At 39.0% G+C, this 27,900-nt stretch overlaps 2 protein-coding genes across 2 annotated transcripts; both read right to left on the reverse strand.

Annotated features, from left to right (window-relative positions):
* Positions 1-785: 785 nt before the first annotated feature.
* On the reverse strand, positions 786-11,203 carry LOC116267334 (uncharacterized). Its single transcript, XM_031649020.2, has 8 exons — positions 10,581-11,203; positions 10,099-10,159; positions 6,405-6,670; positions 3,159-3,360; positions 2,848-2,973; positions 2,551-2,669; positions 2,342-2,463; positions 786-1,302 (listed from the first exon to the last, which is right to left on the reverse strand). Exons 1-8 carry the CDS (start codon positions 11,037-11,039, stop codon positions 1,233-1,235), a joined length of 1,425 nt encoding a protein of 474 aa, XP_031504880.1. The 5' UTR covers positions 11,040-11,203; the 3' UTR covers positions 786-1,232.
* An 887-nt stretch (positions 11,204-12,090) lies between these two features.
* LOC116267261 (calmodulin-binding receptor kinase CaMRLK-like) lies at positions 12,091-15,099 on the reverse strand. The gene is made up of 2 exons (XM_050075160.1): positions 13,235-15,099; positions 12,091-12,849 (listed from the first exon to the last, which is right to left on the reverse strand). Exons 1-2 carry the CDS (start codon positions 14,598-14,600, stop codon positions 12,203-12,205), a joined length of 2,013 nt encoding a protein of 670 aa, XP_049931117.1. The 5' UTR covers positions 14,601-15,099; the 3' UTR covers positions 12,091-12,202.
* Positions 15,100-27,900: the final 12,801 nt, after the last annotated feature.

A 27,900-nucleotide genomic window follows, 5' to 3' on the forward strand; every position in this document is an offset into this window, starting at 1 on the left:
CTACCATAGGCAAAATAATCTCCAGAATAAAACGTTGGAAGCCTTAAACCTTATCACTTGCTCCAGTTGATAAGATTGGACGACGCAGGGACGCCCTTTTCCTTTAAAAAATAACATCCCAGTTCAGTTCGTGGAAATCTTCGTCATCTCTGCCTTCGGCTATCGGACCTGGAAGCACCAGAATTTTTCCTTTGGTAATAAGACAAAAGCCTTAGTCTGTCAAGTTATCTACGGAAGAACTGGTGAAATTTAACTCATTCTGGCCGATTTGACCCACCTGAATTTTTTTTAAAAAAAAAAACCTCCCTTCTTTAAGTTATACAGCATATCTTGTGACTTTTGTAGGATATCACAAAAATCAGAAACCAGAGTCACCCTGTCTGTCTTTTTCCTGAGGTGTCGGCAAAGGTCGGGAAGCCTTCGGACGACACACAATTGAATGGCAATTTATACAAGACTCTAAATACAGGATCGAAGCAGTTTTTAGCAAATAAAGGACTGAACTGGTGGTTTTTCATAAATAATTTCTTTCTAAAAGGTTCTCTGAAAAGTCTTCTTTTTGAAAGTTATCAATTAAAAGTAACAACTTTCTGCTGGAGAGAAATATTTCAGTTCGTGGACCAGTATATATGCGTGTCTGAGTTTTCTTGTCTACAATCTTTCGAAACGTGAAAGCGAAAGAACAAGTAACCAAGTCAGTGCAGGTCACAGAGAAAAAGGTGGTGGAGTCTGATTTTCAAGAGATTCTCTTTGGCTAAAGGATTCGGCTGGGTGCACCCATCGACTTTCCTAATAAAAAAATTTCTGAAAAGAAATAAATGTTCATATGCCAAAGGATACAACCACTGATGCGAGGGTCAGACTAGATTGGCCATCAGATATGATTCAGGTCCCGCATCACACCTAGAGAGAGAGAGAGAATACCTACATGGAATGAGGCTTCTCGGATCAGGAGTCCCAGTTCTCAAAAAAAACCGGTGCCTGAATGACCATAATGACAGTAAAATTTGTAATTTTACATTCCAGAGCAGGAACTAGGCATGCATTAATCATTCCCTGTTCCAGTTTTCCCTTTCACCTCTCTCCCACAGTGTGCTCGAGTTACAAAATTATACAGGATGTTCCTCCTGCCCACCCGAAGATTCGAGCGGAAAAACATCGACTTGAATACCCGACTTCAGATTATGAACAATGGACATCAGACTGCAAGCCCAATTTTCCAAATATTATAGCTACTTCCCACTATCTTTTCCAACTTTTTCACTTGATCTTTTCTCGGCAGCTTCTTTTCTTTTCTGTTGCCTGCACGAGGTAGAACAGCCATGCATGAAATTACTAATAACAAGAAAGTGATACATCGGTACGTTTCTCCAAGGCAAGCCACTAGTGTCTTCTATGGTTCAGCAAAAAGCCATACTTCAATGAGTTCAAACCGAGTTGTGCCTCGATTAAAACTCGTAGTTCCTTTTTAACTGGAGGAATGGAGGCTGTAACCCAGAAAATCAGATCCTATTTTCATATCAGCAAATGGAAACACAAATAAATGGCTGGGTTTGATGAGGACCACACCTCAGATGATTGGGAAATCGTCCATGAATAACATCAAAACAATCAAGAAGAACAGCAGAAAATAAGCAAAAAAGGAAAGAGAGAAAGTTTATTCATAGAAATTGTTACAATGATGTCTTGCATTAGCCGATGTAACAACTAGCAAATTCTATACAGCACGCTAAAAGGAGCATGTACATCCTTGTTCAGTCATCCTGCGGGTTCTCCTTAATATACTTGTGAAATCGAAACAGCACTATAAGCTTGAAAACTAGAAGTAATTGTCTCTTGATTCATTTGCTAAACTATTCTTTGATCTTCAACAACTTGGAATTCATCCACTTGATAACCAGATAGGTTTTCGCTTTACCCACTCTTGCATAATTCAGATTGTTTATTTTGGTGTTACAGTAGTGATTTATGCACCGTTTTGCATCCTTTACCAGCAAGACGCTTTTGGCTTTCAAGTAAGACAGCGGTAGTTTGTATTATAATTTATGCAGTAGCAAGGAGAGGCAGTTAGGTCCATGTAAAAAATGGTAAGTTCCTGTAAAAGTTGACCAGCTGTAGATTGTCAATGGTGGCCGACTCTATTCTAGTTCCAATTTTCTCAAAATTTTACTAACTCATTTTTTGAAGGACTCCCATATTTCTTCCTAAAAGTTGATGACCCTATGGAGGAATTGCTCCACGGTAGTTATGGTAAATGTGCAAAGCGTTTCCATAAAGTGCTTCGTAGCTCCAGGTTATATATTGTACTAATAATAAGATGCGTACAGAAACCAGAACTTACGCAAAAGCAGTATATCCAGCACCAGCATTTGCAGCAGACAGTAATGCTGCATGTGCACCTACTGCTGATACAGGATCCTGCCCACCACCAGCAGGCAAGGGAAGCTTCCTATCGCCATCTACCTGAAATCAAAAGCGTGCATGGAATGTGAATTATCTGCAAGGTAATACACTTAGAAAGCAAACAAGTCGGAAATTAAACATGAAAACCTTGTCCCATTTTGACTTTTTGTTCTGCCTCAACTCCTTTTGAGGCACATCACCAGTGGTAGGAGCTGGATGTAACGAGGACAAATTTACAGCCACGGATGAAGCACTTAGGATTGAAGCTTTAAGCAACAAAAACGAGCATTAGGAATTTAAAAATGTGTTGATGCACAAGAAAATGAAGCATAAAAAGATACCAGAATGCTTGTAGTAAAAAACTGAAGAACACAATAGGAAATAATAAGCTACTAGTCCTATACAAAGAGCAAAAACTTGATTAAAGTGGCTTCATTAAATTACCTGGAACTTGTGCTTTTGGTGCTGTTACTACTGGTGTTGGCAGAAGGCCCCCTTGTGCAAACTCAATTTTCTGGTTCTTCTTTTTCTCTTGTTCTTTTCTCTCTAGTTCCCGTTTCATTTCAGCCTCTTTTTAACACAGGAGTATGGAGAAACCAATCTCAGATATCATCATTAAATATATCATAAATATCAAGAGATAATAGCCCCTACATCTTATATAATGCCAAAGCCATAACAAGTATGAATTCTACATAACAAATTCCCCAAAAAAAAAAGAACTCCAGTAGGCAGATAAAGGAACTGTTAATGACCTATTTCATCATAATAGTCGCTTTTGTCATACCCATAAGGGTCAAACACATCTTTTCTGAAGCAGGTACCAAGCTGATCTATTTCCTGGTAACTCACTGCATGCTGCAAAAAGTCAGGGTTCCTATAACCCTTCGACTTGCGCAATTCTTCATTAAAGTTTCTTCCCGCATTCATCAGACCAAGAAACTTAACAATTTTAGCCTGCATAAGCCATCACTATGTCATCAGAATGTAATGAACACAGGTTCCTCAACAATAGCATCAAAGCTAAGAAATTAAAAATTCAATTGTAAATATCATTTGAAAAACCACATTGAAAACCCATTTCGTGGGGAAATAAGCATTTGTAGCCCCTAAAGAGAAGTATCACAACCAAACATCAATCACTTTTCCTTTTTCTTAGGAAGTTTGACTGCAATCCAAATTGTCACCCATATCTCACCCACTATAAACTATAAAGTGAACAGAAGGTGAAAATTAAGTTGCTCACATGTTAAAAAAAAGAAATAGGGTAATGAGTTAATGCTGCAAGCGTGTTATGTGCCTTTGACCAACAATATGCTTAAAAATTTCATCGGCAATGAAGAAGTTTTAGGAAAAGAGGGGTTAGAGGGAGCTGCAAATGGAGGCAATAAACTAATGAAAAGCACAAAAATAATTCGTGGCTTAGAGGCTTAGGATCTCAAGAAAACGCTCTTTCCTATTCTGAAACAAATTGGTGGATATATCACACGACCAAGTTTTCTGTTGATTGTTTGGTTAGAAAACTGCAGTTTTAAATTAAATCTTTGAATGAGGTTTCTTGTTCAAGTTTCTCTTGGTGAACTACACCTCTAGTTTTCATTTAACAAGGTTCTGAATGCATATCTAGAATATGATTGTATTTAAAGCTAAATCTGACTCCACATTTGATATTCAATTGACATTTGGAATCAAATTAACAAGAACAATTGAACTTGTCTAACACAATTCGACATCAAATTAGAATGAAATTAGATTTATTTATCCAGATAAACCTATCTGATCCATTTTTATAAACAGATCTATCTTTCAAACCCATATTCACCTTAAAATTCTTTCAAGTAGATTAGATATCTGATAGCATATGAACTCTTCACAAACGCATATCTCAAACTTGGCCTTCAAGAAATGCTTCATGATTTCAGCCAATATAGAACATATTGTTACGAGTCAAATTTTAAGTTGGCGGCACACCGAGCTTCAGCGACTTAACTTATTATTAATATAAGTTTGCACACAAATAGCTTTCAATCTCTTTCCCGAACTTTCTAAAATATCCAAGTTTCCAACCAAAGATTTCTGGATGAAGGTACAAAGTTATGACAAGCAAAATTAATTCTTCATGGTGCAGTACTTTTTCCTTTCTTTCCTTCAATGTTCTTTTCTTTCTTGGCTACTTGTATCTAGATCTTTACTTCCTTCCATTAACAACTGCCTTCCTTATCCTGTGCAGAGATCAAATTTGAAGAAAATTGAATTTGAATATCACAATACTCATACTATTTTCAGTAAATATTTTGAGCCAGTTCATGCAAACTCCTTGCCAGCCTCACATGAATGCTGCTTCTGCTCTTCTTGTTCTACACAATTTGAAATACATCCAGGCAAGGACTTCTTTATGCATCTACAATTCTACATTTCTTGAATTGTAAAGGTTTTAGAATTTTTATCAGATTGCAGTTGATCTCTCAGATCAGAGCAGACACAAATTTCACTTACAAGAAGTAAAAGGTTGAGCTTAAAAGTTCAGACCCAATCTAATCCATCCCATTTGCATCCTTTGGATAAGAGATCAGAATATTGTTAACATAGATACAAAACAATGATTATACTAATATTTTACATTGCACTAACACTACAATATAAAGTCACTCTGGCAACATAAGTGAAGCAACATGGGCTGACTGTTGAAGCACAAATCAGTTACAATACTATTGTATATAGCATTATCATCTTATATACATACATAATGCATATAGTATTTCTTTAACATGTCTATTTTTTTCTTACTTTATATGGATAGTTCAGCTGTCATTAAAATGACTAAACTAGCCAATGAGAGTGGTAGCAGAACCAAAAATTTAAGTTGGTGCAAAGCATGAGTTATGCTAAAAACAAAATTCACTGCCATAACCAAAAAAATAAAATCATTATATGTGTGCATGTATGTATATGCAAATTATTCAATCAATAACATCAGTTACGTTTTTTTTTTTCTTGGTATTGACAGTTCTCATTTCCACCGTATTATGGACAGATTTGATTAAGGAGAGGCCAGATGTGGGAATACATTTGATGAGGAAATTTTGAGTTGCGTTCAGAGGGGGTCCATAATTTGAGTGATGACCCAAAAGGCATGGTTGAGCTTTTGAGTCGGCATTGCTCCACCACTCTTTAAGGCAAACCTATCAGCTTGGCAGAGCCTCTCTTGTCAGTTGTCACAAGAAAGTGCTCCTAGTTCAGTTTGGTAGAATGTGGATCCCCATAACCTGATGTTGTAGGTTCAAAATATCCTATAGAGCACGATTCACTTTAATTCCAAATCAGATTAATTTGAACGTTAAATATCACGAAACATTTCCTTGTGAGGATAAACCATAGGAGGTCAATGACAAGAAAAAGGAAAGCCCAATAAAATGTCAAACTGATCACTGCATCAGTATTGGTTATATGCTGTTAGCCTGTTAGAAACAATCTGCTAGGAGACAACCTCACCACAGTGACTCGGTGGCTAAGGAAACCCTATCTCTTTGGCTTGGTTGACGGGAGTAACCCCATCTTGATCACTCAGTTGCTTGTCTCCATGACTCAGTTTAGTGTCTAAGAGACTCAACAATTTTATTTATGGGGATGCAGCTGAGGGGTTATTTCCATAATGCAATACGATTGCTTATGCATTTAATGATATTTGATAATAAAATTGTTTTGTGTCTGGGACTCTATACGTATAGATTTGTTTTCTGTCTCATCTGCTCCTTAACTGCATCCTTGAGTTTATTTTGCTCTATGTGCATTTCAACATATTTAGTTAATTTGAACCTCACCTACATACACTTCAAGCTCTGTTAGAGCTATTCTTATGGACCATCTATTTACATTGAAAAGTTAGACCAACATAATGAAGCAAAATTATGAATAGGAGGCCAACTTCAATTTTATCACCAGCACACTATACAACTCCTGATCTGAGATAAACCGGTGAGGGCATCGAATCACAAACTCACCTGCAGCTCTGCTGAGCACTTCGCTGAAGGTGGTGGAGGAAGAAATTTTTCCAGTGGATCCATATTCTCCTTTAACACTTCTTCTGTAGGCTTTTCTTCAACATCTATGTTCTGATCTGCTTCAGATTGTCTGATACCATCTGATTCAATACGTGAATCAACCTCATATTTCAGTTCTTCAGACTGTGAGACAGACTGCACAGTTTCATTCTTGCTGGGAGTCATGATCCTAACAGATCCAGGGGGCGTCATGTATTGAGATGCGTCTGCCAAATCACCAAGAAATTCAAAAGATACACCAAAATAGAGAAGGAACCCTACATTTCAAGAATACAGGAACAGGAAAAAGGTATAGCTTAGAGAGAAAGAGTGTGTATGTATATGTGTGATGTCAATATATACACACACACACACACACATATATATAATTATATATAACATGTATATGTGTGTATATGTGTGTAGATGTGTGTGTGGGGTGTGTGTGTGTGTGTGTGTGCGTGCGCATGTATGTATAATTGTCATAAATGGTCTCGAGCTTTTATTGGCATGATCTGAGATATTAATTGGAAAGTTTCTTTCCTAGGGAAAATCTCAGGAACCCAAAAACAGAAATATCCATAAGAATAAAAAAAATATAGAATAATGAGTTTTCTACTATTTTTCTTAGAAATCATTGGCATAAATTAAAAATAGTCATTGAAACACAAAGATAAAAATTTTTAAATGAACTAGATATACACCCACAAGCAAGCTCAAAGAGGGGTGACTTGAGAGAGACAAACAGATTAGATGCGCCCTTACTGGCACTAGAATAAAAATGCACCAGAATCACTCCATCCACAACAAACAACAGACCAAAGGAGCTAGAACCATGAAGACATGTACCTTCCTAGGTTGTTCACGCTTCATAGTTCATAGTGTTAATGGCATTGATCCTTTTACTATCCATCCCAAACTATAGATTTTAAATTTTTAATTCTTAACCCACCAACAAACAAGCACGAAAGACCTTTCTCAAATAGAGAAAAAAAAAAAGATGGCCCAGACATGGTATCCTCAAATCCATGAAGGACATTAGTGCCCGTTAACGACTCCAACTTACATAGCTGAAATGTTGTTAGAACATTCAATTAGTTAGGAGACGCAACTAAATGGACCCATAATATCATATCCATGTTCAATGCTCTGATACATGGGTGTGCCTGTGCACCTGTGGATTCGCCTAGACACGGGTGCGGATTCGGACACGCCTCCGACACGGCACGGTGCCTAGTGGTATCGGGTATGATCAAAGTACCCAAGGTCGTATCCGACCTTTCTGGACACGGTCAGCACTGACCCACTCCTCTTTCGTGCATTTTTTAGTACTTTTTCCACTGATCGACTCCTCTTTGACTCCTTTTTTTAGCCAACTGCTCCTCTCCTTTACATTGTCCTTGCATCATCTTCATTTTCATGTCATTTTTTCCTTGCTTCTTTTCCCACTTTTCACTGGCCAATGATTTAAGTCCTTCCATTCTATAACACATTACAGCTGTCATGTTCTCTTTTCCACTTTCGTGAAAGCAACTGCATTCATGCTGTTATATATTGTTGTATGTAATTATATGTTCAATATACAATATAGAGTTTATATATTCAATACATTACAATATAATTATATGAATTGTATTGGATTGTAATCTTAATGAATGTATTTTTGGTTTGTTTAAAAGTTTTGTGTGTGTGTGTGTGTGTGTGTATTATGTACATCCAGCCATACCCGTGTACCTGTGATTTTGAATTTTGTCTGCACCCCCGCCCATGTGGCATAGGTATGCTAATTCACATAAATAAAATTAGGATGACACTATGTGTATTGAGATTCACTGGACTTGATATGAAACATGTGGAACTTAATGAGTCCATTGACTTAGTTTAGGTCAAATCCTAATAGAAAATTCTTGTCTATTTAAAGAATTATGCAACAAGTATACTCTTATCTCCATTTATTATCAAAATCATAGCTTTTTCAACACCTTGCTTTCTTGGAAAATCCATCTCTTTGTCTCATTGCTTTTTGGTCAAACATCAAAACATTAAATGATGCATTTCATCACATACTTTTTGCAGCATTTGATGCACTAAAGAGTATTTCAGGAAGATATTCTTCTTGTGAATGGTAAATGAAATATTTCAAGAGAAGAAGTCAGAGTTGCAAACTCAACCATTTGTTTCTTGAAATTTTGCCTTCTAAAAGGCTGAACAGTTCTATGCTTGTTTAAGCCTTTAAGGGAATATGGGGGCTGAAACTCACCTATCTAATGTTCAGAAATTATTTTCCTGGCGTACCAAATGTGCCCTTAGGAAGAGTTTTGATAAGGAGATACAGTGGCTTCAAATGTACTCTTGAGTCTTGAGGCACTCTTACATGCCTACAATCAAGTACGTAATTGAGCATAAAAGACACTCTAGACAGATTTTAAGCCACACTTTCCCCACATCCCATGAGGTGTTTGACAGAAAATGGGTGCCATAGGCATAGACAAGTTGTCACACTGACAAGGCATTTTAGATGGTATCTAGGAGTATGCACATCTCAAAAACACTCTTAGAAACTGTGCATAACCCTGAACCATGCACAAAAAATTACACCGTCCGCTTGTCTATGTCTTAATCAAACTCACCAACATTTTTCAGGACATATGAATGGCAGTTACTTAGGTGCATGGAGGCCATCCCTACCTAGTGCAAGGACATGGTTTCTCTATAGTTAAAAGCACTACGTGGGCCTAGACAAAAGACCCCATAAAAAAACCCGGTTGAGGCCTAGCCAGTGCCCAGCTAGGGCTGGGCAGTCCTATTCAACAAAAAAAATGGGGGAAAGATGGATGGGAAATAAAACAAGGAAAAGAGTCACACTGGTGGTTCAGTGAAAAACTGAACCTCAGTCGATATCCTAGAAGTTACAATAAACAAAAAACAAATAAATTTTTAGGATTAAAAACTAAAAAAATAGTTTCTATTTTGACTGCCTAGATGCCTTTGTGTAGGTGCTGGGACTGGGAGTGTATGGGCACCTTTAAAGGATGCTTGTGGCTTTTTTCTTATAAAAGAACCTAGAAGAAACTTTTTTCTTTTTTTCTGTTTCTTTCCTTTGAGTCGCATACACAATGTGTGTGCATGTCTACACTTCTAGCCGATTTTCTAAAATATGATTGAGGTGCGTACATCAACAAAAGTTAGGTTGTGTGTGAGTCTGTGAGAGGCTAAGAGTGAGGATTCTCCTACACATATAGATGCTACTGAATAAAAATCCTCACTTTAATAAACATCTTATCTACAGATGATTATTATGTATAATGTTCAAGCAATTTAAATACATTTTCTTCAGAGGTTCCCAAATGTCTAATGTTGTATTCATGTCTCAAGTATTACAGGAAACAGCATAACATATTATCATGAAAAGCATGTGTTTAACCATTTATGTGAAAGGCAGGACACTGTTCTATCCCCGAAAAGATGTTCCCTTTACAGCGAATGAGAAAAAAGAACCCATGACAACAATGTGCAAGCACATTCTTGCCCAACAATGCAACCATGTACATATTCAAAATAAGAATTAGCAAAGCTGCAAAAGATATAGCATGCAATAAGAACCTAGAAAGAGAACTCAGAGTTGTGCGACAGAATAAGAAGCAGGAAATAATACCATTGGAAGCCTGAAGTTCTGCACCAAACGTAACACGACCAGCAGCTGGTATCTCACCCTCCTGTGATTCAGTTAGGTGCAACACTGACTATCAGAAGATCACACAAAACATAACTTGACAAAGGAACATCAACTTCAAACAATTGTGATTTTTAGTAGAAAATTAATGCAACCAGCTAATGCAAGCACATATTCAACGGCTTGGATACACCTGAACCCTATTTGTTCAACTCCCGTTCCAAGAAACCAAATTCCAGTGAATTTTCACTAACCCACAAGAAGATACAAATCGAGTTTCATGAAAAGAACAAAACGTGCATAGATTTCTTAACACTGCGACATCAAAAGAGCTGTCTAGTCAAAACCAACAGAACCCTAATTCTCATCCATCCCACATCACCTAGCAAAATTATCGGAAGAAAAGCAGGAACGGCCTCAATAACTCGGCGCAAAAATACGAAAAAAAGACAACAGGAAATTACCTCGGGATCAGGCGACATCGCCCCTTCGTCGTGAGCATAATCCACAATCGTCAAGCCACCGCCGTTCGTCGATCTCCTCATATCCGATTCCACAAAGACCGCTGTAGGAGGGGTCGACGTCGTCACCAACGGGAAGGGCGACGGGCTTCTGCGGAACAAATTCTCATTAGGAAATGATGGTCGAACGGACTCCGCATCTTCCTGCATCGGCACGGCCGGGGACTTCTCCGGTAACCCAACGCCCTCATCCACGCTCCGAACGGCATCAGCTTCATCCATGTCCTCGTCAATCTTGTCAACCTTACCACGGCCATCATCCACTTCACCAGCATCACCATTTACGGCAACGCCGGCATCGTTGCCACCGTCGTCATCACTGCCGTCGTCTTCATCATCAGGATCCATGTCCTCGTCGTTGTACATAGAAAGGAGCGCGATGGCCTCCTTCTTCTTCTCCATCGTGGCCGGAGCAGAAGGGCAGATTCGAGGAGTTCCCCTCCTCTGCAGGGAGATCGGCAACCAGCTAAAAGTGCGTTTCGGAGGAAGATTTTGGAGGGACGCGATTTGGCAGACGATTTGAACGAAGGGACTGGCCGAGCGCAGCCAGAACAACAGCCCGCCTTATAAAGTGGGCTCCCGACGCTGAGGGGCGTAGATCGGACATGGAGCAAATCTTATACCAGAAATCGTCTTTATTGGTTCGTTCACCAGTACAGTATACAATACAATACGGTGTACCATACCGGTAGATGTGTTCAACAAGTATAAGATTGTATTTGAATGTATGATAAAATGAATCTAGTTGTTGCATTATCACAATCTGTTTGGTTAGACTACATATCACCACTTAGTAAACGTTTTTCTATCATAAAATGAATATCTATAGTGTCATTGTCGCATTTAATTTTTTTTTAATGCTTAATCCGTCATTGTAAACATGATTTTATCTTAGTGTATTGTAAAACCAATTCTGCAATTGCGTTATCACAAACTGTTCTATCTAACTAATTATCGCGTTTAATTTTTTTGAGTGTTTTATCGCATTCTTGTACACGATTGTACTTAAGTGTATTGTTAAACAAATCATGTTATTGCATTATTGTACAATATTTTGTGTTTATTGTAAACACGATTTTATTTGAGTGTGTCATAAAACGAATCTCGCAATTGTGTTATCGCATGATTTTTTGTTCGCCTTATATGTCTAACCCTTCCTGTCAAGACAAGCTAACTTGAAATCTAAGCCAGCATCCCATGGTAAGCTGCTCAATGGAGGAATTTCGATGCCACTATATAACTCTCACAAATAGTAGAGAAGAGCTGGAAGGTTCCTGTCTTGAACTATCCTTCGGTAGCACAGTGTACAGCAAAATCCCACTTGCCAATTGGAAAGAAAAAGGAGAAGGAATTTAGTTAAACAGATTTAAGCTCATCGGTAGAGCCATCTCTACAAGGTGAAAATGATAACATGGATATGTTTACACAATCCACGCCAGAAAAGACTGAGATATAAACAAACTCCCAATTAGTCAACTTAGTGTGGAGTAAAGAATCATTTTATGAGAGACATCAAACAGAACTCAAGAACTTCGTTAAGCAGGAGATCATGATGAATGGCTTGATTAGCATGGGTTCATGTCCTTAAGGAGCCCAACAACTTGCTGCATTGTGGGTCTCTTCTTCGCGGACTCAGCGGTGCACAGGTACCCGACCCGCAAGCTCTCGATCATGCTGCTTATGGACCCACTCTTTAGGTTTGGGTCGAGCGCCTTGATGCCGAGCTGCTCTCGAACCAAGCTCCTCACCCATGCCACCATCTCCATGGAGCCGGCCTTGCCAGTTATCAGCTCTAGCAGAACTACTCCAAAGCTATATACATCGGATTCGGGGCACAGAGGATCAGATCCAGGTGCAGAGTAGCGGGTTTGATAATACGATCCAATCCCGACGATCTCTCCAAGTCCGAAATCAGAGATCCGGGGCTCGAACGAACCGTCTAGGAAGATGTTGAATGGGCTGAGCCGGCCGTGTACAATGGGCTTGGCCCCGGCATGGTGCAGGTAAGCGAGCCCTCTGGCGAGCCCCACGGCGATCCGGTGCCGGGTGATCCAACCCATTTTCGCGGCGGATGCTTGGTCTCCACCAGTCTGCTGCTCCCATGTGTCCATGCTCCAGTCCTCGACATTGGTCGAGCCGGTCGGAAGCTCGTGAAGCCATTGGTGGAGGTTTCCATTTGCCATGAATTCATAAAGCAGTAGTTTCTCCTGCCCTGCAATAGAACAGTGCCACTCATGTCAGAGCTTAGGTGTTTGAGATAAACAAAAATCTTTGGATCATGGAAGTAATGTGGTATGCTTTTGGTGATATGGCAAAAGGTTTATGGTAAAATCAATGGTTTATCAAACTAAGAATTTTAAGCCAGACTTAAGATCAACACTAAGATCATTAATTTTCTTCTTTGATAAAAAGCCGCCAAGATACAATCTTAAATCTATGGTTCTCAAATAAGAAAGCTGTCAAAACGTAAATATATCTTATATACAGTTTTAATACAATCTTAAATCTATAGTTCTCAAATAAGGAAGCTCTCAAAACTTAAATATATTTCACATATAGTTTTAATATGAAAAGACCAAAATACCCTTAGAAAATACCTGCTATGCAGTACCCAAGCAGGGGCAACAAATTGGGGTGCTTCATCTTGCCCAGAGCTCCCAACTTGGCCGCCGCCGCCTCTGTTTCAGCACCCTCAGCCTGTTTCAGCACCTTGATTGCAACGTGAATCTCCCCAGGCAGAACCGCCCGGTAAACCGGTCCACTCCGGGACCCGGCCAGCAGAGACTCCCTCCCGAACCGAGACGTCGCGGTGAGGAGATCGGCGAACGTAAGCCTCAGCAGCGGCTTCTCGAACATCACGACCGCGGCCGACGACGGCTCGACGATATCGGCGATCCAAGTGCCGGAGTCGGTCTGAAAGGAGAACGGACCGGACTCGTTAATCTTGCAGGCGAAAGGCGGTTTCGAGACGACCCATGTCCTTCTACTCCTCCTCTTCTTCCTCAGCAAACAGAACGCCAGGACTCCCAGCACCAGGAGGAGTGCAGCAGACGCTGCAGCAGCACTGATGACGGCGATTCTCTTCCGATGGTGAGCCCGCTCGTTGGTCGGACAGAGACCGGACTTGGTAAAAGAATCAGCCCCATATTTTTTGCTCATGTCGAGCTCGAAGTAGCCGCTGAATCGGTTGAACGAGACGTCCAAGAATGTCAGGCGGTCCGTCGGAGGAAAGTCTCCCGGAAATGAGCCGGTGAGACTGTTGTTGGAGACGTCCAAGTAGGTGAGGGAAGGGAGGAATGATATCGGTTTCAGGCTGCCCGTCAGACCACAGTCGGAGAGATCGAGGTGCACGATACGACTCGACTGCTTCAAACGAGTCGGTAGAGATCCGATTTTGTTTCCCGACACCGATAGGGTGGAGAGCTCCGCCAGGTCGAAAGCCTCGGCGACGATTGAATTGTTCGATATTCTGTTACCCGAGACGTCCAAGATCTTCACGCTCTTGAAGGAGGAGAGCGAGACGAAGGCGGTGAATCGGTTGTTGGAGAGGTTGAGGGTCTCCAGAACCGGCAAAGGGAGACTCCGGTCAGACGGCTCGCCGCCGATGCTGCCGCCGAGTTGGTTGCCGGCGAGGTTGAGGTGCACCAGCCGGGTCTTCGACCAGAACCCACCTGGAATGCTCCCTTGGATCGAGTTGTTGGAGAGATCCACGGACCGGAGATTGGCGATGCCGGCGAGTATCATCCAAGAGACGGTACCACTGAGACCTTTAGAAGGGAGAATGATCTCTGTAATGGAGGAGCAATTGCAGTTTATGGAATTCGAGCGATCGAACCCCTTCACGGATTTAAACGCGGAATCCATAATTTGGCACTCTGAGGATTCGCAGGGTTCGGCATGTGGAAGAACCACGACGAAGCAGGAGATCAGAAGGAAAAAACTAAGGAACTCTGCAACTCCCATCCTATCGCCGTCTCTTCTCGTGTAAAGATTTTGGGGAGATGAAAGCAAGAAAGAATCGTTATAAAAGACTCTGCAAAAGAAAGGAGCTCAAGAAATTACGCCTTCAGGAGAATTCTAAGGTTACCATCTTCGTATCTCTTCTTTTGGGGATTGTTCAGAAAGAGATTGACATCAGAAGGAAGAGAGTTCGAGGTGTTCGAAATGGAAGATACACTGAGATTGGATTCTCACGGTGTCGATCATTTTTTCTTGGTGGAAGCATTTCAGAACCTTCATTTTGGGAACAGATGAAACAAGGAGGCTTAATATGGTAGAGAAAACGTGTGGGGGCATTAATTTAATGAATTCTTAGAGAAAGAGAGGGGGAGAGGGCTCCTTGAATCTTTACAACTAAGAGGGAGAGGCTTCCTTCCAACTAATTTCTAAGCAAGCACCGACTTTGACTGCTCATCATGTGTTTACACTAGAAAGGGACGATCAGAGAGAGTGAGGGGGAAGAGACGAAAATGGGCACACAGCCACACAGGGTCGTCTAGGGTTTTGACTCTCGCCTTCAGTCAGAAGAAACAAGAAGGTGAGTGCAGTTTTAATGGTGGAAGGCGAAAGATCAGTCGCTTCTGAAGAAGCAAAAAAGTGTTTCACGCCTATGCTCACATGTCAGAACTAATATTGGCCGTAGATCCTCATAATCCGACGTCCTAGATTTCTCGTTTTCTTCTTACAGACACGTAATGAAGCGCGACCTCCAACCTCATTAATGGCGGTGGTTATGATTCCCAAGGTTGATCGCCAAGGGCACAGCCAGAGCAAGCTACTGTTCTTTCCTTACATTAAAGTTCTATGGTACAAGGCAGATCTTTTACCGATCGATAAAAATATTTTACTGAATTGAAGTTTGTTTCCACTTAATGATCTATTGAAAACAATAAATATAGCCTGAATTCTTGGCAATCCCTCGAAAAAATTTACTAGTGCAGTGAACTTTTTTCTCGCGTGAAGCCACGAATGAAATTAACCGACTTTTCACATGTTTAGCCGATTAACAATGACTTTTTGGGCACGGTAATCGAGATGTAAATCAACTCGTGAGTTTCAAAATTTAACAAGGCACGAGGATACGTGCATGTTCTAAATTTAATCAAAAGTGGGTACATGTTTTCTTGGTACTCCAATATTTAACAAATTATTACTGTTGAAACACTAAAATGTACGTAAATTGTTTCCATTATCAATCGCATATTGTTACCAAGGTCAGGTTCATATACAACGTTTAATTTTGAAGATAGTAGTTGATTTCTCATGGTTCTTAGATTCGAGTTGATCTAAAATCAACGATAGCTAAAATCTAGAGTATGCCAACATGAATACGAAATTCACGCTATATGGTAAAAAAACATGGAAGGGAGGTCGGACCTCAAAACCGTGGTAATTAAACACAACTTAAAAGATTAATGGTGCTAATCATTTTTTGAAGGTATATTGACACTGTAAAAATGAATTGAAAGTGATCGATTTGAACAATAAAAGAAGGTGGATCAAATAAATACATCCACATGTTTGATTTGTATTTTAATTCCACTCTCAAATCTACCGAAATAAATTGAGAGGTCGACAGCCCATATGCCGGTGAGTTATGAGTCGCCTGAGCTCTGCCTTGAAAAAAGGAAGAAAATGTAAGATACGTTGATCCTCTACCAGAGGGTCATACGGCAAATTACGGACGGCATTTCCGCTTCTTCACAATTGCTGCTAGCGTTGATTGTATGACCATCGCAATGCAAATAAAAAAGAACCATAATATTGATCTCCAGGTTAAAATTTTATATTTTTCAGGACCATTTTCTTTTAGAAAAATTTGTTGATGGCATACAGAAAATGTGAGAAGATACAAGAACATAACCAACGTAATGTATACTCACGCAATATTTTAATTGTATTTTTCTCAAGATCATACCCAGCCTCTGAAAACTTGAGAAAACTAGCAAGGTCTAGATACGTTGCAAGAAAATTATAATAATATTGGTGATCAAGCAGATCCTGCAAGTGAAAAAAAAATGGGAAAAGGGAAACAGTTGAGGAGGGTGAGCTTAAGCATGTGCGTAGACAATAAGCAACACGTATCTCCCCAACTGGCTGGCTATTTTTCAAATCTTCTCCAAAATCTCAAAGTAAGTGCATACTTAATTCTGACATATGGTATATATATATAATATATATCTTTCTTTCTTTCTTTTTTTGGATATATATATATTTCTTTATTTCTTCTTCTTACTTTCTCTCTGAAACTTTCAAAGAAAGGACCATGTTGACATATATATATATATATATAGACAACAAGTCCAATTGAGATTCCAGAAAATACAATCATCCTGTTAATTAAGGCCATGCTTTACTTCACCAAGAAAATATGCTTTTTTCCTTTATCAAGAAAATAGTGATCTTCCTTGTGTAAGTGAAACAAACTTCATGTTCAGTAATTTCTTCGCATCTCTTTTTTCACGGCAAATAGCATACTACTTTCTTCTCTTCAATGGTGGAGCTACATATGAGCTGCCTACACCAGCCTCTCAATCTTCTTCAAATATTTGTTCGGTTACATACAATCTTCTTCAAATATTTGTTCGGTTACATGTATGAGTGCCCTTTTAGATATGAAAATTTGTGGATGCGTATCTCTCTACAAAATTTTTCTAACTCAGCAACTGTTCCCCTCCCACGTTACCTGCAAAGCTTCCATCTATATATCTTCCCAGATCTAGTAGACTATCTGTACTCTCCTGTCATTCTCCTCTTTGACGACGGTGCAACCTAATTGAATCTACGAAAGAAAAGGAAATCTGGTCGTTGAGACTCCGATTCAAAGTCTGATTTTGCATTCGATGAAGATCTAACCTTCTTTTTGTTTTAGCAGATATTCTACTGAAGTGCAGAATATGCAATGCTTCCGCTGAAGAAAGAAGTCTGAACAGAGAAAAACTTAAGCGAAGTAAAGTCCGTCGGATGCTACAGGAAAACTGATCACGGAGAGAGAGAGAGGGGAAATAATTGAGGGTCAAAGGGACGGAGACTTAAACTCCCCATTTTCAGCAGCAAGCCCGTGGATTTTTACATACGTTTTCCGAAGCTGAGGCTTAGCGGACGTCAGCTGGTATGTTTGGGCTAGAGAGAGAGATTTCTGTATCAGTCAACGGTTATGTTATGTGATATCAGGCAACGGTTACGTTGAAGACTGCTCCTTTCTTCTTGTATCTTGGGGTTTGGAGGTGCTTTAAGAATTAAAAGGGTGAATGTTTATTGTTTACAATGCAAAAGAGTCATACTCATAAGAATTGAATTGATGACCAAACTTTCACCTACTATAGTTTTAAGATACTTCCCTCGAAACCAATACGTGATTCACGTGATATTTTTCATTTTTATTTTGCCAAAATATCCTTATATTGGGCCCGTCATGGGTTGACGAAGGGCCCAAGGAAATTTCAAATCCGATCATGTAGTTACAATGAAACCCTCTTTTTTTCTTGCAAATTTTATCAGTATTTCTCCATTTATTCTCATATAATATCATGTTTGAGTTCGTTCTATGAAGATTCAACATCCTTGCTTTTACCAAGAACCTTTGTCACGAAAGATACATAATTACAACACTTTAGTTCATGTCTTCAAGTTAATACATTTGAGTACCTTTTAGATCGAAACTGATCCAAACTATTTAATTTTACTTGATTTGATTTTTTTGTAACTCAATTTTCATTCTATTTTTTACTGTTATTGTCCATTAACATGTAGTGTTTTCTTTATATCACTTGTTTATTTAAATGTTGTTTTCATTTCAATGTTTTGTGATAATTTGCGTGCGTGTATATATATATATATATATAATGTCTTATCGTTTTCTCGTACCCACTGTTTTTTAAAGTTGTGGTGCATATACCCATTCTTGGTACTCGTACTCATATATAAACCATACCTCATACCTCTACCCATGTGACGACACAAACCCCAAGTGTACACCAAAATAGATGTGAATCCTGGATCAAATGCTGACCCACGAGTTAGTGCAGTGGATATCCCACCGTTTGCATTCCTAGTCAAGTCAACACACGGCACGATTAGGTGTAAATTGATCAGTTTAAATCATGCACGTATGTCTCTTTTTCTATGGATAAGACTTCAAACCTAACGCTACATGAACCAAATCAACATCCCTTTTGGACGATGGCGAAATAATCACCCAACTAATCCTTCTGGTATTAATATATATACTATAAGGGCTTGCTTCTGCATGGTATGATAGACTAGAGTACTTTACGGAACTTAGTTGTTTAATACTGCTTTGAATCAGTAGCAAGCCAGAGAAAAGGGGCACTAATCGATCTTCCACTTAAAAAAATGAACAATTGCAAGAAACTGACTCAGGTATGGTGAGCACCACATGGAGCTGTACCTACTTGAACATAGGTCCAACTTAATTACAATGCAATGCAAGATATCAAGAGCTGGTGTGGGCAGTGGCCCACACCAGTCACAAGTAACTCCGCTGCTGCCCTGGATCAGAAACTTAGGATAGCATCTCGATTAAGCATCTGTTTGATTTATCAAATATTTGAAGCATTTGGTAATCATTCTGATAAAGAATGAGAAATAGATTGATATGGGTCAATCGAGGAGACATCAGCTAGCAAACCAAATCCATTGCATCCTAAAAGATGGAGAAGTTGATGAATGCTATGTTTAGTAACGTTGACCAGCCAACTGCCACAACTGGAGCCACACATTAGGTGGCGTTGTGTCTAAATCACTCGGAATTAGTAAGGGGTTTAGGTGAGCACGAGGAAACCCCAATGTTCCGGTGAGAGGTCAAGTCGTCCTTCCTTTTCCTTTTTCTTGTGGTCGGGTTTAGAGCTGTTTCGAGATCTCAGTGAATTTAATTTATCCTCTTCAATTTGAGAGTAGCGTCACCACCTTTTGTAGTCCCGACCACGGGTGGAGACAATTTTTTTTAAGGGGAGAGTGAATAGTATTTATAAAGTTTGAATAGAGACCGAACAATATTTTTAGAAATCTACGCATATGTCAAGTTAAAAACTTTAAAAAATATAAGCATTTTTATTTTCAAAAATGTGATGAGGGCCACGAGAATCAAACCGACGACTCATTCCATTGTCTACCCTATTCAAGTTCCATATGCCAACAAACTATTTCAAAAATACTTTAGGGGGCGTTTGATGCGCCGGAAAAGAACTGTTCATCGAGAAAAATAATTCAAAAATTTGAAATTTTTCCATCATATCAAACATAGAAAAAAAATTCGACCGTTGAAGTCGAATTTCGAAAATTTTTTTCCGGAATTTTATTTTTGCCCGTTAGGACACGCAAGCGCGTCTTCGCGTCTTCTTCTTTTCCTTCATGTGCCGCAGCCGCTCCCTCTTCTTTCTCGTCGACGCACCCGCAGAAGACTCCCTCGTGTGCCTCCTCTCCCTCTCCGCATCAGAGCTCGACGCCTCCACGTCTCCTCTCAATGCAGCTGCTAGCCTCCCGTCTCTCTCTTTCTCGCAAGGTATTGTCTCTCTCTCTCTCTCATTCTCTCTCTTGTTCCCCTCTCCAAGTAGGCGTTTTGAATCCCTGCGGGTGCGTCGACTGAAAACGAAGCTCTGATGTCTACACGCATGTTTATTGTGTTGATTATGTTCTACTGAGAAAAGCTCGTACTGTTCCAGTGAGCGTTTGGTTTCATAAACTTTTTGTTTCCCTGTCTGTGAGCATCAATCCCCTTTTTTTTCAAGTTCTCATGATTCTGTCCTATATGTTCCGAATCCCCTTTTGCTTGATAGCTTCTACAGTTACATGTACTGATCGTGTTATGGCCAATGGTGTGATCTTGTAGTTTCTACGCCGATCTCATTTGACTTAGTTGGATGTCGTTTGACTTAGTTCTTCCACTATATATCAGTTTGTGGGTTGTTCGAAAGCTTCTACATTGTGATGTACTGTAGGTGTTAAAAATGAAAAAGTGCATAATGCACATATTATGCGTCTATATGAATGTGTATGCCATAGTTACATCTCAAATATAGGGAATAAAACTGAAAGATGGGCATCATGCACATATTCCATGTCTATATTCCATGTCTATATGAATGTTTTCTTTGTTTCAATTGCTTCAGTTGTAAAGGAGGCACCCTTATTTTGATTAAGGTGACTTCACATTTGCTATGGTAGACATTTTCTTATCCAAGTTCTTCATTTGTCTTGGTGTCGTTATTTTCTTATGCATGTTCTTTATTTGTTTTGGTGCTTCAAGCTCTTCGAGTTGTTGTAAACCCCATCCAAACATCTTCTTGAAACAAATCAGCTTTCATATATGTTATATGTTTCTTTTAATTGAGTTGTTGCATCTATGTAATGGAGCCTGAGATGCAATTGGCCAACAATTCACTACTTAGTAATGAATTTCTCAATTTAAAATGTAAAAATTGTGATTTTGTTTTCATGCAATCCGTACGGTTGAGGACGATGGATCCTCTCAACCACTATCCTCATAATATTTTAAGTTTCTCACCGGTTTGCGTTGAGATTAAAATTTTTAAACCGTTTCTGTCAAATTTTAAGCCGTGTGAATGAGTTCATCATTAGACCGGTTGGTTAATTTGAACCGAAAAGTTCAAATCGGTGTCAATTAAAAAAGGGGCAAAAAGTCGGCAAATCAGAATTGTTCTAAAATCAATTGTGTGGGCGAGTATATCCGGTCTATACATCCATACATTCATAACCATGTTGTCATATTTTTGTAAATCTGGATAAATGTTTTCTTATTATTAAACTAAGAATTAAATTTCTGAAAATAAATTTGTGTACTATCAAACTCAGAAATATAGAATTGAAAATATATTTCTAAGTCATCACACACACACCAAAATTGGAATCGAAAAAATTTTTTCCATTTCATTTTTCTATTTCCTATATTTCTAAAAATATATTTCCAGAAATATATTTTCAGGCCATCAAACGGCTTTTTTCTGCGTAAAGGCTCGTCCCTATGGGCACATTTTTTGAAGCTCTTTCTTCCTGTGGTAAGTGGGCATCATATGGTTGAAAACTTGAAATGAGACTATAATATGTAGACTACACATTTAATATAAATTACTTTAAAAAGTTAGGAGGGTAAGTGCCCCCACATAGCTTATACATTTAATATAAATATCCAGATCTGGTTTGGTTGGAAGCTAGGTATATTACCAAATCTGGCTACAAATAAACCTAATTCAACTACATCTAATGGGTTTGGAGAGAAAAGCAGGACCAGTTTTTGAATCAAGCGGTCCGATCATATGCATTTTGCATGTAATCAAATGGGAAACCACGTTATAATTGAATTATGTGTTGTGATTTGATTAGAATATGAAGATTTTACATACTTTACAAGACACCACTTTGCTTTTGCATTCACCAAAATTTAAAGCATACAATCAATGGCCAGGTCGGCCATTAACCTCATGAATCTCCCTTAGAGCCCGTTTGATAGCGTGGAAATCTAGAATTGGAAATATATTTTTAGAAATATATTTCTTGGAATAAAGGAATGAGAAAAATCTTTCTGATTCCCATTTTGATGGAGGATTTTCAGAGAGAAATGAAGACCTTCGTCAGATAGATGAGAACACCGCTTCAATCTCTTCCTCCTGTGAGGCAGCAGCGGAGGATGAAGCATCGAAGAGGAAGAGGAGCGGAACCCAGCGGGTGATGAGTTTATGCCCTAACGGGCAAAAAAAAAAATTCGGAAACATTTCTCCACCTCTCGTGGTGGAAAGATGTTTTCGAAAAAATTTTTCCTAAAACACCTTCAACGGTTAAAAATATATTTCTGTGTTTGATAAACTAAAAACATTTTAAAAATTTGAAATATATTTCCTGAGCTATAGGAAATTTTCAGCCCATCAAACAGGCCCTTAGGCATTCTGGATTTTGCAAGATATTTTTCACGATCATGATATGCAATTAACTAATCAGGAGTAGAGAGTCTGACACTTTCGGCAGTTGAAAAGTTACGTATCATTTATTCGGTTTTCGTAGGCACTACTTCTATAAACTACTCCCTCTATCTTCGAAGTAGCCCTGAACCACACAAGCATAAAGAAAGAAAGAAAGAGAGAGACTTCTGCGCCTTAAGGGTATTTTCCCCCTCAACATTTCCAAATTAATTAAAACCTGATTTTCTTTTCTCTTGGCTTGGAGCAAAATTATTCCGAAATATGTTCACTGAGCTGCATTTCCAGCCTATTTAGTTCGATCCCGACTCGCATAAATCGGTCACGGACACTGGAAAACAAGTTTATTTGTTAAAATGGGAAATAGAAAATAAGATGGTCTACCACATGCATCCTCTGATTTCTGGAATGCCCTATATAAACACACAATATCCTTATATATCAGCATTTTTTTCGATAAAAAATTATATATTAATAAACATCTATTAGAGTCAATGTCACTGAATTTTGCTCCGGTTTATGCTGAAACTGCACTGGTCGATTCCACTTAGCATAAGCCCATGTGAGAATAAAATAACCATAAAAATTACTTATTAACATTTTTTAAAAAAATAAATGATGTGACTCGATATGGACCATTGGTTAAAACAGAATTTAATTAAGGCCTTGTTAATCGACAATGATGGTTTTATCAACCACAAAAAATTTGGCTTTAAGATTGGTAAACTTCTACATGGATTGTCAAAATAAATTTCTCACAATAAGAAGAATTATAAATATTTAACAACCGCTGCTAAAATAATCATTTCCGACGGTTTATAGCATAGTGACAATTTATCCTATTTTTAATGATGATTTATAGTACTTTTGGTAATTGATTTTAAATATCTAAATATCTGGCAACATTCGACCACAATTTTGGGATTCAAGCATGAATCCAAGCGACGAAGAGTTGCATGTATTTTTTTTTTTTAATTTTTATTTTGGGGTGGAGCCGCCCCTGGGCTTGACAGTGTAGAAAAATTCATGTTATGTGTACGGCACGACTTCTTGTCCAAGCAACGGAACACGCTTTCGCGGACGTAAGCGGTCGCGTCTTGCTTCGTCGTGAGGTTACGATCGTTGAAGTGATCGTGACTATTCTTTTGCCGTCAGAGGGGTGCAACTGATGACTGCGAAACTTAGCTGCCTTTTGCCTTTCAATTTTTTCAATGCCGAATTGCTTGAAGGGCAAGCTAATCCTTTTCTTAAGAAAAAAAGCCAAGTTAATTGTTATTAATTGGTGGTCCTGTAACGGCGTGATGGAAAAGTTATATATATATATATATATGCAAAACCATCCATTGCATACATGAGGGAGTTTGAGTTGGATGGATAAGAGAAGGAATGCAGGAATTTTGTATAAGGACCTACTTTAGCATGTGGGGCTGCATAAACTAGTAAAGCCAACTCGAGCTTGTCTCAAACTTGATCGTCAAAACTTGACTCGAACTCCACTTGTTTATTGCTTATAAACAAGTCAAACTCAAGTTCAAATGTGTATTCGAAATGTTAAACGAGTTGAGTGTGAGTTATAAGAACTTGATTCATTTAAACTCGACTCGGCTCAACTATAAAATAAATGCTGAATTATAACGAGAGAATGGTTGAACAAATAACGAATTAATCGAGTTAAATGAGTCAAGAAAAAAAGATGTGCTTAACATGATGAAGTAAAATGAGTTGAGTTTGAGCTCAAAGTTGTATTGACGAGGCGAGTTTATTCTATCGAGCTTAGGTCTGGGCATCGGGCTGGCCCGGCTTGGCCTGTCCGATAAGGAGTCGGGCTACGGTTAGGCCGCAGCTCGTAACTACAACCAGACCTAGCTCTGCCCGACAGCCAAAACCGGAGTTTGGGCAATTGTCTACACGGTGCCCACACCTGCCTTGGAACAACATGCTCACTTGAATCCTAACCCACACCTGCCTTGGAAGCACATGCTCACTTGAATCCTAACAAACTTTAAAAAGTGAGCGACGTTTCTGAAAAACTTTTATATGTATTTCTCTTCAATTTTGTTAAAAATACCATTATGCTTTTCCTAAAATTGTCAAAAAGTGGAAACGTACTTTTTTTTATTTTTATTAAACTTCCCCTTTGTCTTTGGCTTGATCCCCAACAAGCACGGTCATTCAACTTGAAGGTTTGAAAATGCAGTGGGTTGAATATATACGTCGATTCAAAGATTGCATGGACACGAATTTCCATGAAACAGAAGAAGAAACCAAAGGAGTAATTTGGAATAAATAGGGGACAAGCAGGCAGGTAGACCCATGCAAGAGCAAGTCTAGCTCGAGCTTGGTCGACTCAACTCACATATTGCTTGGCTCGAGCTCAAATCAAACTGTACAATGTAGAAAAAGCTCGACTCGATGAATCAAGTTTTGGTTTGATTGGTCGACTCGTCTAAATTTGTTTACCAACTCCCTATTTGATCTCTTTTCTTGATTTTAAGTTGGGAAATTAAAAAGAAAAAGGAAAACCTAAATTAAACAAATTTACTCGAGTTTAACTAAGTCAAATTATGTAGCTCTAACTCAACTCATTTATAAGCTCCAGTTTTCAGTTGTGCAACTCAAGCTGAAGCAAGCGCTCATTATTTATATATAGATGTTGTGAAATAGATGGAACATTATTTGACTTATCTTTGGTTTCCAATAATGTCAGAAAGAAAAACTTTTATAGTGCATGTGATTTGAAAGGCCTTTTTATAAGAAAACTCAGGAATCAGGCTGCATGGGCTTCTGCTTTTAGATTTAAAAGTTGAAGGGCCGATATGACGTTTATCATATGGGCATGGCCGAGCTACGTATGGGTTGCTGTAAGCAGCTGGGCATACCAGCCTCACAATGTTTCTTTATGTTCACATTAACAACATCAATAATACAAGTGTCTCTTTCGATTTGAAAATCTATGAACGAGTGTTCTTTAAAAAATATTTCAATATTTGCTCTTTTAAATCTATGAATGAGTATTCTCCAAAAAATATTTTGCAGCTCCACCACTGCGTACGTACGCGTTTTCGAGCTAGAAAGGCCCGGCAGAAGACATTAACTGCTGCTGCACCTACCTTCATAAACATGGGCGTCGTCTTCACGATAAGGGATGGCTCTGTTAGCTTTTCAACTTGTGTGAACTTGTTGACATTCAGAAAAGCTCTTTCTCATGTCGAGTTGGCGTCCTTTCTTGTTCATTTTTTTACTTTTTTAAAATTATGTGAACATATGGAATTTATGCCCGTATGTTTCGTGTAATAATATTGAATTTGTTTTCCTTCATTTATCAATGTCATGGAGCGTTAGATTCAAACGTCTACCCATTTTCGGTCGTTCACAGGTTATTTTCATAAGCAGCATACATGTACGTAGATGGATCTTAAGTGTCCAAAATTTACGATCGAAGAAAACGTGAAAATGAAATGTATAAATTGGATTTAATTTTCGTTCTTAAGTTTTTCAGGCTCGGTACACCTACTTTAAATATCAAAATTTCGTGCTCTCCTTTTATTCACATGTTTCTAAATGTTTTTGCATATGTGTGTGGTTGAAAATGTAAGGTCATCAAATCCTCCATTATAGAGGAGCAATAGGCATACATGTCCAATTTTGGGCTGACAATTGGTAAGGGATCTCAATCCAGGGCAAAGCTAGAAATTTTCATGAGGTGGGCTGAATTAAAGTTTTTAAATTTTGACTAGGGTCGAAATATCATTTTTCAAAATTTTTATATACAACAAGTGAAATTTTATAAAATTTACATATAAATTTTTGTTTAAGGTGGGGTCAGGGCCCATGCGAGCCCTACCTTGACTTCGCCCCTCTATCAATCAAATATGTTGTCTGCAGCTCCGAGGCATTTTTTTATTTCTTCTGGTTTGGAGGCGAAATTTCATAAAAGAAAAGTTTTTATGGGTGGAAGAGTTGAAATTTCAACTTCACCATACAATGGGGTAAGTATGATAAACCTGAGAAAGTTCACTTGAAAAAATTTATTGTTGTTTGATGGTTAGAAGTGAGGGAACGACAGAAAAGCAGTTAAATAACTGTTTACAACAGTTGATCATAACGTAATAAAATTATCAACCAACCATTAATAATCAGACTGCCTTCCCATTGCCACAAGATCCAACACCCAGTCAAATTGCCAATGTTTATCAGGAGTATTCAAATGCCCTGAAGTAATCCAATAGAAATCTGAAGGCCTTTTCATTGCCACAAGATATAACACAGATGCTTCAGATCCACCGGTTAATAATGGTACTCAAAGGACTAGAAGTATGACCAGAAAGCAAGAACTCTAGTGGAACTTCGCCGATATTTCAGTTTGATGGCATGCACTTGCTAGATATCATTTTCCTTCGGATGGGAACATTAGATTTTGTGCACTCGAGTTAAACAAAGAGGTTTCCCTAACTCAACGATGCTTTAGTAAGGAGAAAGCTAATATGAGCCTCAAGAGTGGAGATATCTGGAGTAAACTCAGGACTAGAGGGACAGTGCCAGCTTGGAGAAAGAAAATCTAGTGGCATCATCTCCAAGGGAGTTTATGCAATGGCCGGAGAAGGGCTTGGTAGGCCGTCAGTTTCCGTTTCAAACTCTCATGGCTTCAACCCTTTATACTACCACGGGAAGTCACCGATATGATAGTCTCCCCTCACCTCAAATCTGGAAAGAAAATCTAGTGGCATCATCTCCAAGGGAGTTTGTGCAATGGTCGGAGAAGGGCTTGGTAGGCCGTCAGTTTCCGTTTCAAACTCTCATGGCTTCAACCCTCTATACTACAACGGGAAGTCGCCGATATGATAGTCTCCCCTCACCTGAAATCTGGTCGCATCAAGCCCCTTCTACGGCTTACTGAGTGTATGAGGGTCATATGCACTCAAGACAGGTTATATAAGTAGGGCATGACTTTGGGTAATATATGTTACCTCTTTTGTAGTAAAGGAGAATTGATTGAACATCTATTTATCCCATGTAAGTGGCTCGCTCTGTCTAGGCATGGCATGCTTCAAAGTTTTGGGCACCAGCAAGTGCCATGGAATGATGTAGATAAAGAATTTGAGCTCTGGCCTAAGCAACAGTGGCCTTCGAAGTGGTTGTGGAAAATGAAGGAAAAAACTCTTCTTCCGGGTAATTATTTGGAGGCTATGGTGGCTTAGAACTCGTGTGGCGCATGACAAGATTGAAGTGGATGTCTTGCCTCCTTTCAAGACACATATATGGAGATCCTGTACTGAACTTTCTCGTCACTTTCTTGATGATGGTCTTCGCCT

This window comes from Nymphaea colorata, chromosome 13 (genome assembly GCF_008831285.2).
Source record: "Nymphaea colorata isolate Beijing-Zhang1983 chromosome 13, ASM883128v2, whole genome shotgun sequence".
NCBI classification, from domain to species: domain Eukaryota; kingdom Viridiplantae; phylum Streptophyta; class Magnoliopsida; order Nymphaeales; family Nymphaeaceae; genus Nymphaea; species Nymphaea colorata.

What these genes read in the sequence shown, in the direction of transcription:
- LOC116267261 (XM_050075160.1), bottom strand. Translation starts at nt 14,600, where the DNA reads ATGGGAGTTGCAGAGTTCCTTAGTTTTTTCCTTCTGATCTCCTGCTTC. An exon ending in GCTTGGGTACTGCATAGCAG is followed by an intron (nt 12,850 to 13,234) that starts GTATTTTCTAAG and finishes GTTCTATTGCAG; the next exon opens with GGCAGGAGAAACTACTGCTT.
- LOC116267334 (XM_031649020.2), bottom strand. Translation starts at nt 11,039, where the DNA reads ATGGAGAAGAAGAAGGAGGCCATCGCGCTCCTTTCTATGTACAACGAC. An exon ending in AGAACTTCAGGCTTCCAATG is followed by an intron (nt 6,671 to 10,098) that starts GTATTATTTCCT and finishes GTGATTTGGCAG; the next exon opens with ACGCATCTCAATACATGACG. An exon ending in ACCAAAAGCACAAGTTCCAG is followed by an intron (nt 2,670 to 2,847) that starts GTAATTTAATGA and finishes TGTTGCTTAAAG; the next exon opens with CTTCAATCCTAAGTGCTTCA.